Source organism: Ornithodoros turicata, chromosome 10, assembly GCF_037126465.1.
Source record: "Ornithodoros turicata isolate Travis chromosome 10, ASM3712646v1, whole genome shotgun sequence".
Classification (NCBI taxonomy): domain Eukaryota; kingdom Metazoa; phylum Arthropoda; class Arachnida; order Ixodida; family Argasidae; genus Ornithodoros; species Ornithodoros turicata.
In genome coordinates this window covers 31,780,194-31,801,505 of record NC_088210.1, presented here as the reverse complement: position 1 = coordinate 31,801,505, position 21,312 = coordinate 31,780,194, and the positions used below count along the sequence as shown (strand labels likewise).

The 21,312-nt window shown below is 47.0% G+C and overlaps 2 protein-coding genes across 2 annotated transcripts; both read right to left on the bottom strand.

Moving 5' to 3' along the window:
* Positions 1 to 1,527: 1,527 nt before the first annotated feature.
* LOC135369901 (cathepsin B-like) lies at positions 1,528 to 6,673 on the bottom strand. The gene is made up of 7 exons (XM_064603486.1): positions 6,504 to 6,673; positions 5,868 to 6,077; positions 5,620 to 5,735; positions 3,024 to 3,250; positions 2,700 to 2,816; positions 2,502 to 2,630; positions 1,528 to 1,775 (listed from the first exon to the last, which is right to left on the bottom strand). The coding sequence occupies exons 1-7, from the start codon at positions 6,633 to 6,635 to the stop codon at positions 1,696 to 1,698; spliced, it is 1,011 nt and encodes a 336-aa protein (XP_064459556.1). The 5' UTR covers positions 6,636 to 6,673; the 3' UTR covers positions 1,528 to 1,695.
* Positions 6,674 to 8,242: 1,569 nt separating this feature from the next.
* Positions 8,243 to 16,273, bottom strand: LOC135370577 (cathepsin B-like). Its single transcript, XM_064604351.1, has 8 exons — positions 16,195 to 16,273; positions 15,597 to 15,738; positions 14,881 to 15,090; positions 14,298 to 14,413; positions 12,638 to 12,867; positions 10,127 to 10,243; positions 9,925 to 10,053; positions 8,243 to 8,494 (listed from the first exon to the last, which is right to left on the bottom strand). Exons 2-8 carry the CDS (start codon positions 15,726 to 15,728, stop codon positions 8,415 to 8,417), a joined length of 1,014 nt encoding a protein of 337 aa, XP_064460421.1. The 5' UTR covers positions 15,729 to 15,738; positions 16,195 to 16,273; the 3' UTR covers positions 8,243 to 8,414.
* Between the last annotated feature and the right edge of the window lie 5,039 nt (positions 16,274 to 21,312).

Sequence of the window (21,312 nt, the reverse complement as noted above, 5' to 3'; positions counted from 1 at the left end):
GCTCAGTATGGCCACGATACACTTAGCCGCAGCAAAACGTTTGAGCGGTGCAAACGGTTCCGAGACGGCCGTACATCAGTGCGGGACGATCCCGGCCGGGGCGGCTCAAAGCCAGGGCCGGTGCTAGGGGTGTGCGGGGCGTGAGGCCAAGGCACATCGCGGGGCCTGTTTCACACCAGGAGTAATGAAAAGATAAGAAAGGATAAGATTTTCGCAGTGGGAGATTTTAGCAATACGGGAAATGGCACCAGGAGAGAAGGGTGCGAAATCCTCGGTGTAGCTTGCAGGGTTGGCGGATTTTTCTTCAAAATGAGACTTTTTCTCATCACATGACACATTCTTCTCTCTCCTCCTTCTGTCTCTTCTCTTCTGTCTCCTAAGGCGGTCGCCTTCCACCCCCACCCCCATCGCCGGCCCTGCTCAGAGCCCAGTGTCATAGTTCCTGAGGACATTCAACTTGTGGAGCGCCTGATCCTCAAGGACCGACGGATAACATGTCTCGAACTGGCTCGAAAGACGGGCCTTTCTGTGGGAACGTTGAACACTATCATTCATGAACACCCCCAGTTTCGGAAAGCTAGTGCCCGTCGGGTCCCGAGGCAGCTCTCCGTGTTTGACCGGCAGAGACGACTGGAAATCTCCCAGGAGCTAAGGTACCGTTTCGACACTGAAGGACAGCTGTTCCTTGATCGGATCTTCGTGTGCGATGAAATGTGGGTGCACCATTTCACTCCTGAGTCTAAACGCGCATCAAAACAGTGGAAGAATCAGGGCTCGCCAGCTCCCACGAATTTCCGCAGCATCCCGTCTGCGGGTAAGGTCATGGCCACGGTTACAAGGCTGTTGATGATCTAGAGCATACACTGTCAACTTTTTCACACCTTTAAAGGTGTGCGCTATGAACATTCAACCCGGTTGCGTAGCATTGCATCTCCAGGATGATATTTTACAAAATTTGGAAAGGATTACTAAAGATCAAGTGTCAGTGCAAATCTTGCTTTCATTATGTCTTGGATATCGTAGGTACGAGCTAATGCATATATGCATCGCTATCGATAATCGAGCACGCGCGAGTGTCTACAATACTGTTGAACAATGTTGAGATGTTGCAAGACTGAATTTTTGGAGGACAGACAACATTCGAGTAGAGAAAATTTGTGCGAAACCGTGCTCCATTATGATGTTACCAAAATTACACCTAAAAAGGCGTGCGCCATGCACGTTGTTACACCTTTAAAGGTGTGAAAGGATTTAGAGTGTATTCTTCTCCCCTACCCACACTTCTAACCTTCCCGAACCGCGCTCTCCGCATCCCTCAACGAGCTAGACTCCCGCCCTCTCAAAAAAAATGCTTGGTCCCTGGCCACATCCAGCACACCAACGCTCGGCCCTCAACGCTCTCTTCACCTACAGGACTGGTTCTGGACACTACAGGACTCCGATCCTTATTGTGAAGGGGCTCATTGTTTCATTCCCGGCATCACCACCAAAAATGGTGTAGAGTAGTAAAACTCTCCAGCCATCATCCACTAATAAAGTTGTTTTATTTTTTCCTCTAATATTGTCGTACCAGTATTATGTCTATGTACGGCTGTGTTCACTCACGCTCACACATGCTTGCATCGTGATGACGCGTGCTTAATGTTAGCAACATGCCATGAGTCTTCGTGATAAAGCTAGACATACGCAAGCATTTTATTCGTTCCGTGGAATTCCAGCAATGACGTCGTCTTCAATACCGCATTCATCGGAGCCCCGCAGGATCTTGAAGTAGCCTGTAGTAGAAAATGGAACAAAAGCGCTTTCATCACATGCCCACTGGGTACAGGGTACGTCGCACCGAACCGGAACGTATATATAGTCATCTGATTTGAGATTACCACTGTGGATCGTATACGTGAGGGGAGACTTCACATTACAGTTGACTACTTAACTAAATTTTTACGCTAGTTAAAGGAAGTAAAAACTCCCATTTACGGGTGTAATAGGTATAATAATTGGACAAAAAAGTAGAGAAACTCCGAGTTAACATAACAAAATAACAAGGTTTACTCAGACGTTTCATCCCTCATGCGACGGGCATCATCAGTGCCAAACTGAATGAGAGATTACACAACCGGTCGCTATTTAAGGAGATGGGAATACTGTTCGGAAAGGGGGCCACGGTTAATGTTACAATCCGAGGGGTCACCACGTATGTGCCAAGAGTCTAGAAACTTTCTGGGTCCCCATCTTTGTTCTCGAGCCAAGGTGACCGCGTTGTCGAAGTCAAAACAATGCCCCGTGTCCCAACCCAACAATGCTCTGTAAGCTCCATCTTGAACCGTGTGGCGTGCGTCGCGCTCTTTATGTCAATGTTTTAATTTTATGTTAATATTATGTTAATATTTATGTTAACTTTATGTTAATAATTTATCCTCTTTACGCTTGCTCTTGGGAGAGGTCCTTCGATATACTTGTGCGTATATTTCAAGTTTAGAAAATTTTATTTCCACACCTACCGTTGTCTCCCCAGTCGGTGTTCCACGAGTTGGCCACCAGCCAGTAGGGCACACCCTGTTCTGTGCCCCATCCCAGGATTCTAATTGCATGGCCGCCAACGTATTCGCCGGTCTGGTGTTGGTACACACCTGCGAAAAAGGATTTTTAGAAGTGCTAAAAACCCTTCACTGTCGACAGAAGAGTAGGGGACGGCATACCGGATTTGTAGTTCAAGAAATCGGCATAGACGAAGAAATCAGCTTCCACTGGACCGTTTTTGTAGATCTCTGCCTTAATCTGGTCTTCGTCTGATCCAACGGAGTAAGCTGTTTGACCTGAGGGAAGTACAAATGATCTGAAGACACCACCGCGGAATCACCAGAACGCATCCGCCATCACGGCATGTGTGTCCGCCAGTGCGACGGTCATGTGCTTACGATGACCAATGGTAACGAGAGAGGCTACACAACTGCGCCTAGTGCAATTGGCGTCGCTTTCTGTCTTTTAGCACATGAGGTCTTTGTTCGTGCTGTGAAGCATACCATAATGTTTGTCCTCTTGGTAGGTCTTCTCGTACCCATCGCGGCATTTCTTTTGGCACCTCGGAGTCTGGACTTCCGTACAAGGTGGTCGCTTGCCCTTGACATGGTGTTCGCAGGGAGGGATTGAGTAGGGCTTGCAGCCGTCCTCGGTACCGTAGAGGCCGCCAGTCACAAGACCTTCATCTTTCCAGTACTCCCAGGCCGCACCAGGGTTCCCGCCATTGCACCTGGGAAGGTAGTTGAAATAAAGTTAAAACATAACTACTCCTCGGATGGGTTGGTATGTCTTCTAGATACTAAAATCAATGGACCTTTTTCACAACGCCTTATGCGCATGCGCATGACCCTGAGGCGCCGGAGAGGGTTATCTCCGTCTTCATTAGATGGCGCGGTATGGGGAAGACAGAAGTGGGGACCAGTGGGGAGACCGTACGAACGGCGCGAAATCGTCGGTCCCACTCCGGACCGGTTTTGGACCTTTGTGCTACCAACGTGGATTTGTTTTGACGCTCTCCGAGCGCGGTTCGCTGGAGAGCCGCTACGACACGACGCGTATGTGAGAAACAGAGCCGTTTATTAGGGAGTTCGGCCATTCGGAGGAGCCTGTCCCAAAGCGCGCCATTTGACGTCACACGATGAGCGGCGCCAAGGCCAGTGACACCATTTTGGATCAGAGCTACCGCCTTGAAATCTCTTCGTGCAGCCGCAGCTCGCTTTTCATCCCGGTCAAGTGGGCGGAGCCATGACGGCTCCCACGTCACGGCGGTAGAGCCCTGCACCATCCGCGGATGGAAGCGGATATCCGCGGATATCCGCAAGATACTTGCGGATTCGGATGAAAATTTTTCACTTTCTGCGGTGTGCGGATCGGATGCGGATGGCTCGAGGTCGGATGCGGATCGGATGCGGATGCGAAGGCAGCGGATCGGTAGCGGATCGGATGCGGATATACCGCGTGGTGTAATTTTTCCACTAGCAATTTATTTGTATTGCGAGCCGACAGCGAGCGCATGGTCGGGTTCACCTTTGACCATGCACGGCCAAGACGGGAAGGAGGCATTCTGGCGTCCACGCGAGCACCGACGAGGTAGCGTTCCACGCGTTCCAGAAGTCTCTCCATATCGCGTTTGTTGAAAGGCTTTGCTTATCGTCGTGAGTCCTTCCGTGACAGCATGGAGGCATCCGAAATTATACCAACATTCTTCCGGCGGTATTTACGCGTCCTTCGAAACTTGCGGATTTTGCGGATCGGATGCGGATATTGCGTTTTGCTCAGCGGATCGGATGCGGATGTAAACGGTCGTGTATGCAGCGGATGCGGATCGGATGCGGATAACGTGTGCGCGGATGCGGGTCGGATGCGGATGCCAAAAACCTCATCCGCGCAGGCCTCTACACGGCGGCTCCCTATCTCCGGGCGGCAAAAGATCAAAGAATGTCCACACTCTCCTCATAAACGGCTCTGGTGAAAAAAGGTTCATTAAAAATCTGGTGCAGCAGGCGACTCGTGGTCGTCGTCGTCGTCTCTTTGTATCGTCCCTTGTTTTCGCCATCACCTGCTGCACTGGGATTTTTAATTGAAGATAGTTTGCAGTGACTTTCATCACCTTTAATGACTGCATAGATCAGGAAGTTCATGATAGGGTTAACTGTGCTGTTCCTTCCTGCTATACCCTGGCTTCTAGTAATTATGCGCTTTTAAGTGTCGTTGTTATGCGTATGGCTGACGGTAAACAGCGATTGAAGCAGGCGGGAGACCACACCTCGCTCCGGTCGTTGCGCCCTCCAAGCACGAATTTACAGTTTTTTTTAATTTCTGCGGGTAGTTCTTTAACTTCTCAGATCCCTGCTTTATTTTTCGCCGACTTGACCGGAAATCTAATAAATTATAGCAGTATTAAATTATCGGAATCCACACGGTTTTAAATCCTCGCACCTAGAGACGTACGCATGACGTCAACGTGACGACATTCTGACGACACGGGGGGGTTTCCGACAATGGTTTCCCAAAAATATGCGCGAAACATTACCCTGAAAATTCTAAACTACATTCGTACACGCGCTACACGCACAGAAGATCTTTACCCGTAAGAGTAGCGCAGCATAACTGTGGTGTGCTTGCGTGTCTCTGACATCTCCGTCCCTGCAGCACAGGACGCTCGCTGGTTGTTATTTCGGCTTCACACCCGGTAAACGTGAAATTCATCTTCATGAAGTGTGGTTGATCAAACACGCCGGAATTTCCCATATAATATGCGACAACTACAGCCTTGTCTTTGGACAACACGGTTACGCCTGCCAGAAGTAATCCTAACGGATTCGTACGTCCGATTAACATCTGAGGGATATCCACAGGACGTACGAATTCGTTAGGATATTATTCGTACATCCAGCGGATATTCGGTGTTGCTGGGGGTACGAGCAGCGTTTAAGACTGGTTCGCCTTCAACGCATCAATAATCAACATTGCAGTTCAGAAATCTCAACATCGAAACCAAGCGACGACCTGAATACGTCCACCATTTGCAGTTTAGATGCGCCACCTACAGGTCATGCAAAACGCGAATACCACGTGAGCAAATCTATGGCGACGTACCCAAATCCGCATGTATCGCAGCAGTCCACCAGATCTTCCGCTGAAATGTTCACTTGGATCTTCCCGTGGCTGTGAATGCAAACACGGTCCGATATGGCTTCCGCTGCTCCGAACGCCTTTGAGGGGGAAAGGAACTCTCATTAGACAGTAGACACCATTCCGTAAATGAAATAAAACAACTCAGGAGAAAGAAGAAACCATTCCGTAGTTTCTCTCTGTTTATCAAGAAAAAAAAATGTGTTGGTTACCCAGCAGGATCCACAAGAAGCTTGGTCCCTGATGACTCCGATGGAATGACAGTGACTCCATTTCTGACGGGCGTCGAAGCTATCGGGAAGATCATCCGGGTCGACGTCGTGCTCGATTGTCGGCAGACGGTGCATGACCGACATCGGGTGGACGCCCATCAGACCTCGGAGATATTCCAAACTGATGGACTTGTCGAAGTTGCGGCCAGCCTTTACGATACGAAGTGAAACAAACGAATAGGCACAACAGAACCTGCACAGTACAACCCCGTCCCCCTAAAACTGGCTGCTGTTCACTGAGGGTTAGTTGAAATCCAAATCATCATCATCATCATCATTCTTTGTCAACATCGACAGTGAGTCCATATTATTGTAAGCGATTTAAAAACGCCGGACAGAAGAAACAGGGCCCTTAAAGTGGCACTACGGATTAAACAAAAAGCTATTATAAAAAAACTAAATCAACCTCGCTCGAAGAATGAGTACTCGAAACAAAAAGACCAAGACAAGACGTGTCACGTGACTGTGTCACGTGTCCTCATTGGCGGCTGCCCTGCCTCACTGCGCCGTTAGCTGGTCAGCGACGTGTAAGCGATTGATTGTAAGTCTGGTGCGCTACCGCTCTTGCTGACTTACCGTCCAAGTCGTGTTGAGGTTGTTGATGAAATCGATCATCTCATCCGATGTCGGATGGAGGCCGTCGGGAACGACGGCATGTGACCAGGCGACGGCCACCAAAGCGCATAGAGGCACCGCAAACTTCAACATCTCCGGTAAACTACAACAAACACGGTTTGATAGAATCGAGTCAGTTTCCTAGACGTTCGAAACCCATCGTTTATTCGGTGAAGACTTGTAGTTCGAATACGGTAATTCGAAATTACGTTTAGCATATTATTTAACCAATCATCCAACGTCTTTTAACGGTTACTTATCTGGAAATCGATCACTCGGAAATTGTACATCTAAGGTGATCAGTGCGGGAATTAAATTTGCGTAGCTTTCGCGTCAGGAAAGTTGACTTCAAGCTGAATTGAAAGCTTCGATCAAATATACGAGAACTGGTCTCAAGGAATGTTTCCAATTGTTAGGAATTTTTCATGAAACACGTAATGTACACGATGTTGGACGTTCGTTATGCGAACTGCATGGTCCAACGACCCATATTAACGACCATTAAACAGACCCAGTTCCTGTCCTATCTCGAAACGGCAAATAACTTGTGACTCCCCTACGGAGACCCCTGACTTACCTTGTTGAGGAGTCCGACCGCAGAGTGCGGAGCTACCGAGGTTTTTATATCATATCCGAGGTATCCATACAGATGGACAATCCATTCATTGTTCCGAAAGCAGGCCCTACGATATGATTAGCAGAAACAAAGGGATTCCAAACTTGCGGCGGCGTTCTATTGTTTCTTAAACCTATACTGATTAAGAGACACTTTCCGATCGATAAGACTGGTGTTCAATGAACGCAGGAGCGATGGACTCATAGTCACGCTCCTGGTCGCATTGTGTCATCGCGACATCGCAAACTGAAGCGAAGCTTCAACAGATATCGTAGAGAACAATAAACCCGTGATTTTTCGGAAACAATAGTTAATTGTAGTACATCAGTACCCCAGCAACACTGGATATCCTCTGGACGTACGAATAACGTCCTAACGAATTCGTACGTCCGATGGATGGTCCTCAGATATCCGTCGGACGTACGAACTCGTTAGGACATTATTCGTACGTCCAGAGGATATCCGGTGTTGTTGGGGTACATCGTACGCTATCGCCTATCGCGTACGTATAAGAGGCAGCGTGCGATGCACTAAGAAATATGCTACACGAAAAACGAAAGCTTCCCCTGATGTGTGTGTGAAAGCAGACGACATTTGAAGTGCATCGACGTCTCGGTTTGTGCGTGCGTGTGTGTGTGTGTATTGGGGGGGGAGGGGGCGTGGAAAATACAACGTGACATTGGCCCTACAGTTCTGGCTTCGATGTTAGGCTCAGAACTTATTGAAACTCCCGTCGTAACTTTAGCACCTCACACGAGAGCGTCGAACCGAAACGTTTTTCGATTTGTTTCGGGTTCCGGTTTCGGCCGTAAAGGTTCGGTTGCGGTTCAGCTCCGGAGTTCGCATATATGGGCTCTACTAACCGAAATTGCTTGGTCCCTGGCCACGTCCTGTAAACCAACGCTCTGCCGTCAAGGCTCTCTTCACCTTTCTGGACACTACAGGACTCCGATCCTTATTGTGAAGGGGCTCATTATTTCATTCCTCACATCATGACCAGCAATGGGGTACGTAGAGTACCCCACGTAGAGTACGTGACCAGTAATGGGGTACGCACCCCGGCGATGAAACTCCCCAGCCATCATTCAATAATAAAATTGTTTTATTTTTTCCTCTAATATTGTCGCACCAGTATTATGTCTATGTACGGCTGTGTTCACACACGCTCACACATGCTTGCATCGTGATGACTCGTGCTTAATGTTATAGCAACATGTCACGGGTCTTCATGATAAAGCTAGACATACACGAGTGGTTTATTTGCTCTTCGGGATTCCACCATAGACGTTCTCTTTAATTCCGCATTCGTCGGAGCCCCGCAGGATCTTGAAGTAGCCTGAAATAGAAAATGAAATAAAAGTGCTTTCATCGCATGCCCATTGGGTACGTCGCGCCGAACCAGAACATATATACATGTATACGTATAGAAGCAGATGATAAAAGGGTCAGATGGCTACGGTATAGTATAATGGGACGAATGAGCGAGTCTGAAACATATATGAAGGGGAAATTGCTAATAAAGGGTAATAAAATAAAAAAAACATTGTAGAAAAAGGCTCGACGTTTCGCCTGAGGCTCCGCCTCCTTCAGGGCTAGTCAGGGTCGTCAGTTCCAGTGTGTTTTGAAACTCTCTTCTCGGTGACGTCAGTGGGGTTCCAGCCGGTCAAGCGGCGCGCGTCTGTTGTCGTGTCCGGTCCGGGAATTATTTCGGGTGCTGTGTCATCGGCGTCATTGCATCTTCCATGGAACTGTCTTGGTCGGCCGTACCGATTATTACGTCCTGTACCAAATCTATTTAAGTCATCTGTAACCACCTACACTCTTAAAAATGAACTTCACCGCATAGCACGCTCCTAGCCAACCATAATCTCGAATGATATCGTTATCTGCCCCGATTTGTTGAAAACGGGAGGCGTACGCCTTTTTTGTGACACTTATGCAGTTCATAATTGTCACAAAAAAGGCGTACGCCTACCGTTTTCAACAAATCAGGGCAGATAACGATATCATTCGAGATTATGGCTGGCTAGCAGCGTGCTATGCGGTGAAGTTTATTTTTAAGAGTGTACACTGTTAAAACAGAACTTCACCACATAGCACGTTCCTAGCCAACCATCATACCGAATGATATCATTCTGTGTCATGATTTGTTCAAAACAGGGGGGAGGCGCCTATCTGGGACAAGATAATCTGTCCCAGATAGGCGCCTCCTCCCATTTTCAACAAATCAATGCACAGAATGATATCATTCGGTGTGATGGTTGGCTAGGAGCGTGCAATGTGGTGAAGTTCTGTTTTAACAGTGTACGCACATTTTGTCCCGATAAAGACAGTGCCACTGTCGAAACGTCGACCTCTTGCCCATTTTACTTTTTAACGTCTCCCTATGTAATAAACTACTGTTTGTAACTTCCCTAAAATATGTTTCCGCGTCTTTTTTTTTTTTTTTTCAACTTCCCTTCTTTGTCACTTCCCTTTTTTGTCACTTCCCTGTGCCGGGTTGAAGAGCTCCAAGTTGGGCTGTGTTCGGCTGGGAGTGCACGATCAAATTACAAACGTATATACAGGGTGGGTGCAGATAAAGTAAGCCCCACAACGCAATACGTGCATGAGTGTGGGGCTACTTTATCTGCACCCACCCTGTATATAAATATTTTTTCGACTTCTTGCCTTTTCTCTCTCTCTCTTTACGTTTGCTCTTGGGAGAGGTCCTTCGATGTACTTGTGCGTATATTTCGTGTTTCAGAATTTCATTCCCACACCTACCGTTGTCTCCCCAGTCGGTGTTCCACGAGTTGGCGGCCAGCCAGTAGGGCACACCCTTTTCTGTGCCCCATCCCAGGATTTTAATTGCATGGTCGCCAAGGGATTTGCCACTGTGGTGTTGGTACACACCTGCGAAAAATGATTTTTGTTTAGAAGTGCTAAAAACTCTCAACTGTCAGCAGAAGAGTAAGGGACAGCGTACCAGATTTGTAGTTCAAGAAGTCTGAATAGACGCTGAAACTAGCTTGCACGGGTCCGTTTTTGTAGATCTCTGCCCTCATCTGATCTTCGTCTGATTCAAGGAGGTAAACTGTTTCACCTGGGGGAAGTACAAATCATCTGAAGACACCACTGCAGGAAAAAATCACTCTCACATAGGTCCCGTGTCGGTTTGTGGAAACTTGTCTTAGGCTATGCAGAATACCGGGACGAGCTATCGCCAATAGGATGACCATACGAGGACGACTTCTGATTGGTTTCTCTTCGCTATGGTCTCAAGTAATATTTCTTCCGTACACCATATTGTGAGCTCACAACCGCTTGGCTAAGTGAGTATTTTGCATGGTGTGTCTCACACGAACAGAGTGACATTAACTGATCAGTAGCAAACACAGCAGCCAGACAGCGGAATGTTTGATGAAACAACTTCGCGACAGATGCGTACGTACACTCTTAAAAATGAACTTCACCGCATAGCACGCTCCTAGCCAACCAGTATCTCGAATGATATCGTTATCTGCACTGATTTGTTGAAAACTGGAGGCGTACGCCTTTTTTGTGACAATTATGAACAGCATAAGCGTCACAAAAATGGCGTACGCCTCCTGTTTTCAACAAATCGAGGCAGATAACCATATCATTCTGGATGATGATTGGCTAGGAGCGTGCTATGCGGTGAAGTTCATTTTTAAGAGTGTAGATGCTAAAACATAGCTTCACCACATAGTACGCTCTTAGCCAGCCGTCATTCCGAATGATACCATTCTGTGTCCTTATTTGCTGAAAATGTGAGGAGGCGCCTATTTGGGACACATTATGCTTGCCCCAGATAGGCTCCTCCCCCTGTTTAAGAACGAATCATGACACAGAATGATGTCCTTCGGTACACTCTAGAAACTGAACTTCACGGCATAGCACGCTCTGTGCCAACCATTCCCACGAATGATAGGGTTATCGCATCTGATACGAGGAGAGAGGGAGGCGTACGCCTTTTTGTGTCTATCATATATCTAAATTGACACAAAAAGGTGTACGCCCCCCATCTCTTTTCGAATCGATAATCGATCGAATAATCGATCTTTTCGAAGCGATAATCTCATCATTCGTGGCAGTGGCTGGCCCGGAGCACGCTATGCGGTGAAGTTCAGTTTTTAGAGTGTATGGTGGCTGGCTACACTTTTGGAAATGAACTTCACCACATAGCATGCTCCTACACGCTTAAAAATGAACTTCACCACATAGCACGCTCCTAGCCAACCATAGTCTTTAGTGATATCGTTATCTGCCCTGATTTGTTGAGAACGGGAGGCGTACGCCTTTTTTGTGACAATTATGAACAGCATAAGTGTCACAAAAAGGCGTACGCCTCCCGTTTTCAACAAATCAGGGCAGATAACGATATCATTTGAGATGATGGTTGGCTAGGAGCGTGCTATGCGGTGAAGTTCATTTTTGAGAGTGTAGCCAACCATCATGCCGAATGACAACGTTCTCGCCCTAGATTTGTTGAAAACGGGAGGAGGAGCCTATTTTGTGCCGTGCATAATGGTACAAAATAGGCTCCTCCTCCCGCTTTCAACAAATCAGGGGCGAGAACGTTGTCATTCGGGATGATGGTTGGCTAGGAGCGTGCTATGTGGTGAAGTTCATTTTTAAGAGTGTAGGAGCGTGATATGGTAGTGAAGTTCTATTTTAACCGTGTAGGTCGAATGTACACTCTTAAAAATGAACTTCACCGCGTGGCACGCTCCTAGCCAACCATAATCTCGAATGATATAGTTATCTGCCCTGATTTGTTGAAAATGGGAGGCGTACGCCTTTTTGTGACAATTATGAACAGCATAAGTGTCAGTGTTGTCAAATGTACTGTGAGTTATAATTTTCCTGCATACTCTTTCGTTTGAGCGTTCAATGAAGTTCATCTGAAGTTCAGCGCACTGCGCGAAACCCTCTTGGGTTTGCGCGTGCGCAGAACCACCAACGCTTTCTCTTACGCACGCAAAATGTGCTTGCGTACTGTGCACTAAAACTCTCGATTCCCTCGTTGTTGACTCTTCGCTGCGCGTTGAGTCATGAGTCACAGTATGCTGTTTACGACAGATAGATGTATACCAGGTGTCTCAGTTAAATTTCCGGGCTAAATAATTCGCAGACGGGTGCACCAATCGAAGAACTTTCTTTTTAGAAGAATCTCTTCGATGCCATCTTCAACCTGCGCACCGTGTGAATGAGTTGGGGCTGTTCATTGTTTAAGTAAAAATTGAAACGAGTTTCGTAAAAGAACGTAACTTCTAAAGCAGGACGCGGTCGGCATTAAAATGGGTACTACCCGTTATGGGACCTTCAGTGGAGTGGACACGTTTTAGAGAAAGATCTGCCACCGAAGCGGGACATTTTTGCAGGAATTAATTGGTTTCGGTTTACATATTTCTGTCGCGGCTGGAAGCGGCGAAGTGCAAAAGGACGTAATATTCGTACGTGCTGTGAAGCATACCATAATGTTTGTCCTCTTCGTAGGTCTTGTGGTACCCATCGCGGCATTTCGGTGGGCACCCCGGAGCAACGACCGGTGCCGTACAAGCTGGTCGCTTGCCCTTGACATAGTGTTCGCAGGGAGGGATTGGGTAGGGCATGCAGCCGTCCGCGGTGCCATAGAGGCCGCCAGTCACAAGACCGGAAAGTTTCCAGTACACCCAGACTTTACCAGGGTAACCGCTAGTGCACCTGCGAAGGTAGTTTGAATACAGTTAAAGCTCGGGTTGGTATGTCTACTAGATACTAAAACCAATGGACCTCCGTCTTCATTAGGTGGCCCAATATGAGTAAGAGAGAAGTGGGGACCAATTTTGGACCTCTGCACCTGCTGCACTGGGATTTTTAACTGAAGAGAGTAAACAGTTACTTTCATCACCTTTAATGACTGTATAGACCAAGGAGTTCATGATAGGGTTAACTGTGCTGCTATACCTTGGCTTCTGGTAATTATGCGCGTTTAAGTGTCGTAGAATTGTTATGCGTATGGCTGACGGTAAACAGCAACCGAAGCAGGCGGGAGACGGGGGGGCACTCCGCTTCCGTCGTTCCGCCCTCCAAGCACAAATTTATAGATTTTTTTTAAATTTCTGCGGGTAGTTCACTAACTTCTCAGATCTCTGCTTTATTTTTCGCCGACTTGACCAGAAAACTAGTTACTTAGGGAAGTATTAAATTGCCGGAATCCACACGGTTTTAAATCCTGGCACCGAGAGACGTACGCATGACGTCAGCGTGACGACATTCTGGGGACACGTGGGCGTTGCCGAGAAGGTTTCCGAAAAACATGCGCGAAACAGTCACACACGGGTGTCGCAACGTTACCCCGAAAAATCTAAGCTATATGCGTACACACGCTACACACTTAGAAGTATATAAGAGTTTACACGTAAGAGTGCAGCAGCACAGCTGTGGTGTACTTGCATGTCTGTGGTGCGCTCGCTGCTTGTTATTTCGGCTTCGCTCCTGGTAAACGCGAAATTCATCTTCACGAAGTGCGGCTGATCAAACACGCCGGAACTTCCCCAAATAATATGCGACAACTATAGCCATGTCATTTTGGACAACACGGTTACGCCTGCCAGAAGTAATCCTAACGGATTCGTACGTCCGATTGATATCTGAGGGATATCCACAGGACGTACGAATTCGTTAGGATATTATTCGTACATCCAGAGGATATTCGGTGTTGCTGTGGGTACACTCTTAAAAATGAACTTCACCGCATAGCACGCTCCTAGCCAACCATTATCTCGAATGATATCGTTATCTGCCCTGATTTGTTGAAAACAGGGGGCGTACGCCTTTTCTGTGACAATTATGAACAGCATAAGTGTCACAGAAATGGCGTACGCCCCCCGTTTTCAACAAATCAGGACAGATAACGATATCATTTGAGATAATGGTTGGCTAGGAGCGTGCTATGCGGTGAAGTTCATTTTTAAGAGTGTACGAGCAGCGTTTACGACTGGTTCGCCTTCAACGCATCGAGAATCAACGTTGCACAGTTCAGAAATCTGAAGATAGAAACCAAGCGACAAACTGGATACGTCCGCCATGCTGGAGTTTAGACGCGCCACCTACGGGTCATGCAAAGCGCGAGCAAATATCTGGTGACATACCCATCGCCGCACGTCATGCAGCACTCGAACGCATCGTCCGCTGAAATGTTCACTTGGATCTTCCCGTGGCTGTGAATGCAGATGCGGTCCGATATGGCTCCCACTGGTCCGAACGCCTTTGAGCGAGAAAGGAACTCTCATCAGACAGCATTCCGTAACCATGTATTCACACGTGCGACATTCCCCCAGAAGCAGAAGATGCGAAAAGCACCAGAACTTTCTGCTTCACCTACACTGCAAACTGTGGGGAATATCCTGATACACCGCCACGAGATATTCTGTAGCAGACGACAGGAAAACACGCTGACGGCGTCGTCTGCTAAGTGTCGTCTGCTAAAGGCGCAGTACGCCACTCCCGATATTCCGCGCCGTGTGGATGCTCAACATAACACGGGACGGCGGCACTTCGGCACTCTAATATTCGGCAGTGTTCTCTCTTTTTCTTTGACTAGAATATTCCATGCGGATGTCGCTCGTGTGAATACGTGCACGGTAAATGAAATAAAACAACTCGTGAAAACGAAGAAACCATTCCGTAGTTTCTCTTTGTTTATCAAGAAAAACAAAAAGGCGCGTTACATACCCAGTCAGTTGTACAAGAACCTTGGTCCCTGATGACTCCGATGGAATGACAGTGACTCCATTCCTTGCGGGCGTCGAAGCTATCGGGAAGGTCATCCGGGTTGACGTCGTGCTCGATTGTCGGCAGACGGTGCATGAGCGACATCGGGTGGACGCCCATCAGACCTCGGAGATATTCCAGACTGATGGACTTGTCGAAATTGCGACCAGCCTATACGATACAAAGCGAAACAAACGAATAAGAACAACAGAACCTACGTAGTGAAGCCGCCTCAAGTGCCTGCTGTTCACTGTGGGTTAGTTGAAAGATTAGGAGGCATTATGAAGCCTCGAACGGTGATAATGTGATACATATTCTTTCTCAACTATTGCTCATGCGTCAAAAATCCGAGCCACCATCATCATGATCATTCTTTCTCAACATCGACAGTGAGTCCATATTGTTGTAAGCCATGTATAAACACCTGACAGAAGAAACAGGGCGCTTAACGTCGTGCTATACAGATTCAAAAAAAAAACAAAAAAAAACTATTTCGTGTTCTAAATCAACCTCGCTCGAAGAATGAGTACTCGAAACAAAAGGACAAAACGAGACGGGCACGTGATGTGTCACGTGTCCTCATTGACGGGTGCCCTGCCTCACTGCGTCGTTAGCTGGTCAGCGACGTGTAAGCGATTGATTGTTAGTCTGGTGCGATGCCACACTTGCTGACTTACCGTCCAAGTCGTGTTGAGGTTGTTGATGAAATCGATCATCTCATCCGATGTCGGGTGGAGGCCGTCGGGAGCCATGGCACGTGACCAGGCGACGGCCACCAAAGCGCTTACGGTCACCGCAAACTTCAACATCTCCGGTAATCTAAACAAGCACGGTTTGATAGAATCGAGTCAGTTTCCTAGACGTTTTAAACCCAGCGTTATTGTTATTAATAATACTGATGGTTCGAATATCGCAATTCGAGATTGCCGTGAGCATTATTTAATCAATCACCCAGCACCTTTTAACAGTTACTTATCTGCCAGTCGGTCACTCAGAAATTACGCGCCTAAGGCGATCAATGCGGTAGTTAAATTTGCGTAGCTTTCGCGTCAGGGAAGTTCACTTCAGGCTGAATTGAAAGTTCCGATCACATATATGCCACAAGTGTTTGTAAGGAATTTTTCAGGAAACACCGAATGGGCACGATGCTGGACGTTCGTTATGCAAACTGCGTGGTCCAACGACCCCTTTTAACGACCATTAAACATAACCAGTTCCTGTCCTATCTCAAAACGGCAAATAACTTGTGACTCTCATACGGAGAAACTGACTTACCCTGTTGACGAGTCCGACTGCAGAGTGCTGAGCTACCGAGGTTTTTATATCACATCTGAAGGATGCATACACGTGGACCAGGTATCCATTGTTCCGAAAGCAGGCCCTACGCCCTCCATTTTTTTTTTTTGTAATAAACATATATCCCCCCCCCCGCCCTACGATATGATTAGCAGAAACAAAGAGATTCCAACTTGTGGTGGCGGTCTATTTTTTTCCCTAAGCTTATTGATTAAGAGTCACTTCACGATCGATAAGATTGGTGTTCACGGAAAGCAGGTCACGTTGTTTTGAGTGAGTAAGTCATGCGATCTCCCAAGAAAAAAAATTGCGGCTCGTGACATCGCCAAACAGAAGCGAGGCTTCAACACGCATCGTAGAGATGATCATAACCCCGTGATTTTTCCGAAACAATAGTGAGCTTCGGTACATCGTATACGCTAACCCTTACGTTCGCAAAGCCGATGGCGTACGATGCGCTAAAACTCACTAATTCAAGAACTATACTATTTGTGCATTGCATCTTCTTGATGTTTCGTGATGAATTCGGGAGGGCTGGGTTCCACGAATGAACACCTCTTAGCTGCTTCCTATTGAAAGAAAAGTCGACCCGAAGGTCGCGGACTATCATATATCATCATATATATCATATATACATATATATGCATATATATATATACATCATATATATTAGTACGCTAGGCAATTGATAATGTAACGTCTGTAAACCGTAGTTCGTTCTTGGACGCGGAACATACCAGTGTTCTGGATTCCTAGTTTGTCTGGACTGGGGCCTTTTTTGTAAGTTAGCACAGCTACGCAGTATTGCCTTATTCCGCCGAATCTCCGACTTCACAGAAGCCAAGAGTTGGCATTCGTACAGCGAGCCCAGTCTCATAACATTGAAATTTAGAGAGAGACTGGAAGAGTGAGCTGCACGGGGAAGATTTGCAACAACACGAAGCACATTTTTTTTTTGTAGTGTTACTAGTTGGGTAATTGGCTTGTTCGTTCGATTTCCCCAGACGTGGTGGCAGTAACGTAAGTGTGAACCGAAAAGCGTATGATATAATAACAATTTTTGTTTGCCCGGTAGGAATTAGCATCGTCTCATCGTGCCCAATACCTTACATACACTCTTAAAAATGAACTTCACCGCATAGCACGCTCCTACCCAACCATCACCTCGAATGACATCGTTATCTGCCCTGATTTGTCGAAAACGGGAGGCGTACGCCATTTTTGTGACACTTATGCTGTTCATAATTGTCACAAAAAGGCGTACGCCTCCCGTTTTCAACAAATCAGGGCAGATAACGATATCATTCGAGATGATGGTTGGCTAGGAGCGTGCTATGTGGTGAAGTTCATTTTTAAGGGTGTAGTTTAGAGCGTACACTCTTAGAAATGAACTTCACCGTATTGCACGCTCCTAGCCAACCATAACCTCTAATGATACCGTTATGTGCCCTGATTTGTTAAAAACGGGAGGCGTACGCCTTTTTTGTGACAATTATGGACAGCATAAGTGTCACAGAAAAGGCGTACGCCTCCCATTTTCAACAAATCACGTCAGATTACAATATCATTCGAGATGATGGTTGGCTAGGAGCGTGCTATGCGGTGAAGTTCATTTTTAAGAGTGTATGTGGTCACAATGGTGACACAAGGGTTTTAACTGTGGACTCATAGTCACGCTCCTGGTGGCATTGTGTCATCCCCAGCACTGCCCATTTGTTTCGGTTTCGGTTTCGGAGTTGAAGTCCCATCACGAAACGAAAGAAGATGCAATGCACAAATAGTATAGTTCTTGAATTAGGGAGTTTTAGCGCATCGTACGCCATCGCCTTTGCGAACGTAAGGGTTAGCGTATGACGTACCGAAGCTCACCATTGTTTCCCAAAAATCACGGGTTTATTATCATCTATACGATGTGTGTTGAAGCATCGCTCTGTTTTGCGATGTCACGACCCGCAATTTTTTTCTTGGGAGATCGCATGACTTATACTCACTCAAAACAACGTGACCTGCTCCTGCTTTCCGTGAACACCAATCTTATCGATCGTGAAGTGACTCTTAATCAATAAGCTTAGGAAAAAAAATAGACCGCCACCACAAGTTGGAATCTCTTTGTTTCTGCTAATCATATCGTAGGAGGGAATATATATCTTTATTCCAAACAAACGAGGAGGGCGCAGGACCTGCCTTCGGAAAAATGGATCCCTGGACTCTAAACTCTGTACCTTCTAAAATCCCGGTTTACAAGGTACATTTTTGCAAAAATGTACTCTATATTTTATACGGTACTCGTTGCATTGTCTCATAAGCCGTTTAGCTTAGACAATAGGAGGGGGATTTTATAAGGTACATCAGGCTCTAAATTTCACAATTCAGAAGGTACTATTATATAACTTAAGGTATCCCTTTTATCAGTTACGTAGTATAAAGGGTATAGCAAATATCAGGCACACGTCCCATGAGGTACGCGAAATATCAGGTACATGTCTTAGAAGGTATAGGAAATATCAGGTACGCGTTGAATCAGGTACGCCTCGTATGAGGTACTCTGCTTAGAAGGTTCGCTAGATATCAGGTACGAGGGGTATCCTGAATATATAGGGTACGATTATGCCATAATTGTAGCCTACGTAATTTCGCCGGTTTTCTGTGTACCCGTGCAGTGAACATGCATTGCCGATTGTATAGTACATGCAAGCGTGGAAGTCACAGAAGCATAGACGTTTGTTGCGCATAAAATTTTATTGGATTAGAGCGCCTTTAGCTCCTTCAGTAACTCACATGAGCAAGGTTTCACATAGGATTTTGGAAAGGGCTGGTCCCTAATCAAGTAGACCTGCAACAGTCCCGGGAGTTGACCAAATGGCTTGTACTTCGCACTGTGGGTCTCGAAGACAAATTGGGAAGGTCAGACACTATGTTAACTATCATTGCACAGGTTGCATTTGTGTCGTACTTTCCGAAAACTATTAATCGACGATTGCGTAACATGTACATGTATCTCGCTGTATAGTGTCTGATAACTTAAAGCATGTAAACGTTTTGCAAGACAACAAGGTGCATAAGCATTTATAATCTCTGACTGACGCATACCTGCAACTGATACTTGAGCTTAATAGTAATTGAAACTGTGTGGACCTGCATTGCCTTCGAGATTCGTTGTACATAGTGGACCAGCTAGCGGGAGAGAAGAGAGTTAGCGTAACAGTCATGTGAAGTTGCCGTCGTTGTACTATATGGCCAGCAGGAGTCGATTATCACACTCGAATAGCAAATGTGGCAGTACATTTTCTACCTCTCATTTTCTAAAACTGTCCCTAGTGATGTTGAAAGGACTCACAGATGTGGGCAACGTCACGTCTAACGCACTGGGGAGTGTGCGTCCTGGCCCGACTTCTAAGGGAACTGTGTCGACATGGTATAGCCATCATGTTCTGGCAAAGGTAGACAGGCCCATAGCCCTGGCCTATCACCCTTGTGTCTAATGGCCATCCTCAGTTGGATGACGAAGAAGAGGAAGCAAAACTATGATGCCAGGCTACGCTGCCAGTGGCCAACGACAACCACAGCACTTCCCAATGAGATCCGCGCCAAAACCAGCAGCTGGAAACGCTCCACGTGCACCTACAGTTCCACTTGCCGATGTCCAGCAGTCCATGTTCACGTGGCCAGTTCCCTTCTCGGTGTATCGAGCACCTCCAGTAGATGGCACACGGCAGTCAACCACCATATCATCAATGCTACCACAGCCGTCAGCTATACAGCAGTTCCACATGCACCTGCATTTCCATTAGCTCGGCCATCCAAGCCTAGGAAACTGCTTTCACAAGCCCTTTCACCTCTCTCCAGTCGGTGATGCACAGCAGTCAAAACCCAAGAAATCGCCTCAGAGGTCATGACTTCCCTTTGTCCTCGGTCTAACGCCAGGACTCGCGAAACCAACGACTCCCGCTACTCCAACAGTTGAACCACAGCAGGTAAAAACTGGGAAACCTGTTTCCGGCCGAGAGTCTCTAGCAGTCGCAGCTCAATCAAGGAGATCGACCCAAGCTGCACTGGACGATGTGCAGTCTACGAGGCCCGGACAACCTGTTAGTACTACGACATCAGGCTGTATAAGTACCACTTCTTTCTAACCCAATTCCAATCCAATTCTAATCCAAAATCCTGTTCTAATCCAACACAATTCAGTTCTAATCCAACCCAAGCCACTTCAAATCCAACTCGAGCCAATTCCATGCCATCTGATTCGTCACCTTTAGCTCCGCCTACTTTATGTTGATTGGCCCATGCTACGGCTACTGATCGCTGATTGGTCAATCGTAGCTCCACCCTTTATGCTAATGCACCCCTTCACGTTGTTTGGTCCACGCCAAGCCCACTGATGGATGATCGGTTGACCGTAGCTCCGCCCCTTTATCCTAATGAGCTGACATGGCTCCACCCGCCTCACAATGATTGGTGCATGCTAAGCCCGTGGCCACCTGATTTGTCAATTCTAAGCCTACAGATTGCAGATTGGCTCTGCACGCTTTGTACACTCATGTGCCATCTGATTGGTCGACCCTCATTGGGCCACTGGCGGCGGCCAAATGACAAGCTCGGAAGCGACTCCGTTGCGGCTTTATCTAAGATCTCCAAACTTACATCGTCAGAGCGCCACCAGATGGCGCAACTCAGGTACATCAAGTTCACTTGGTTTCACTTCGACACTCCACACGAGCGAGAGAACTCCTTCTAGATGTGTTGCCACATATCGCGATCCTGTTTCACCAGAAACAAGCTGCGGGACATCATATGCGAAGTCTTGGACGAGTACCTGTCGGCTTACGGGGACCAATCACTGCACGAGCTTCAGGAAATGTCAGAAAGAAATGAGACTCCATGTGTCTTGGATTACAACTGGATTGTGTTGGATTAGAACTAGATTTTGGCTTAGAATAGAATTTGAATTGGCTACTATTGGATTAGAGAAAACGCTTGGCTTTAGGACCTCTACGTATACCACTCACGACTTAGCCACACTCTCAGCTCCTTTCGGCAACTTTCTGCAACGCAACTTTAATACTGACTTAGATGCCGGCAACCTGCTGGATAAAC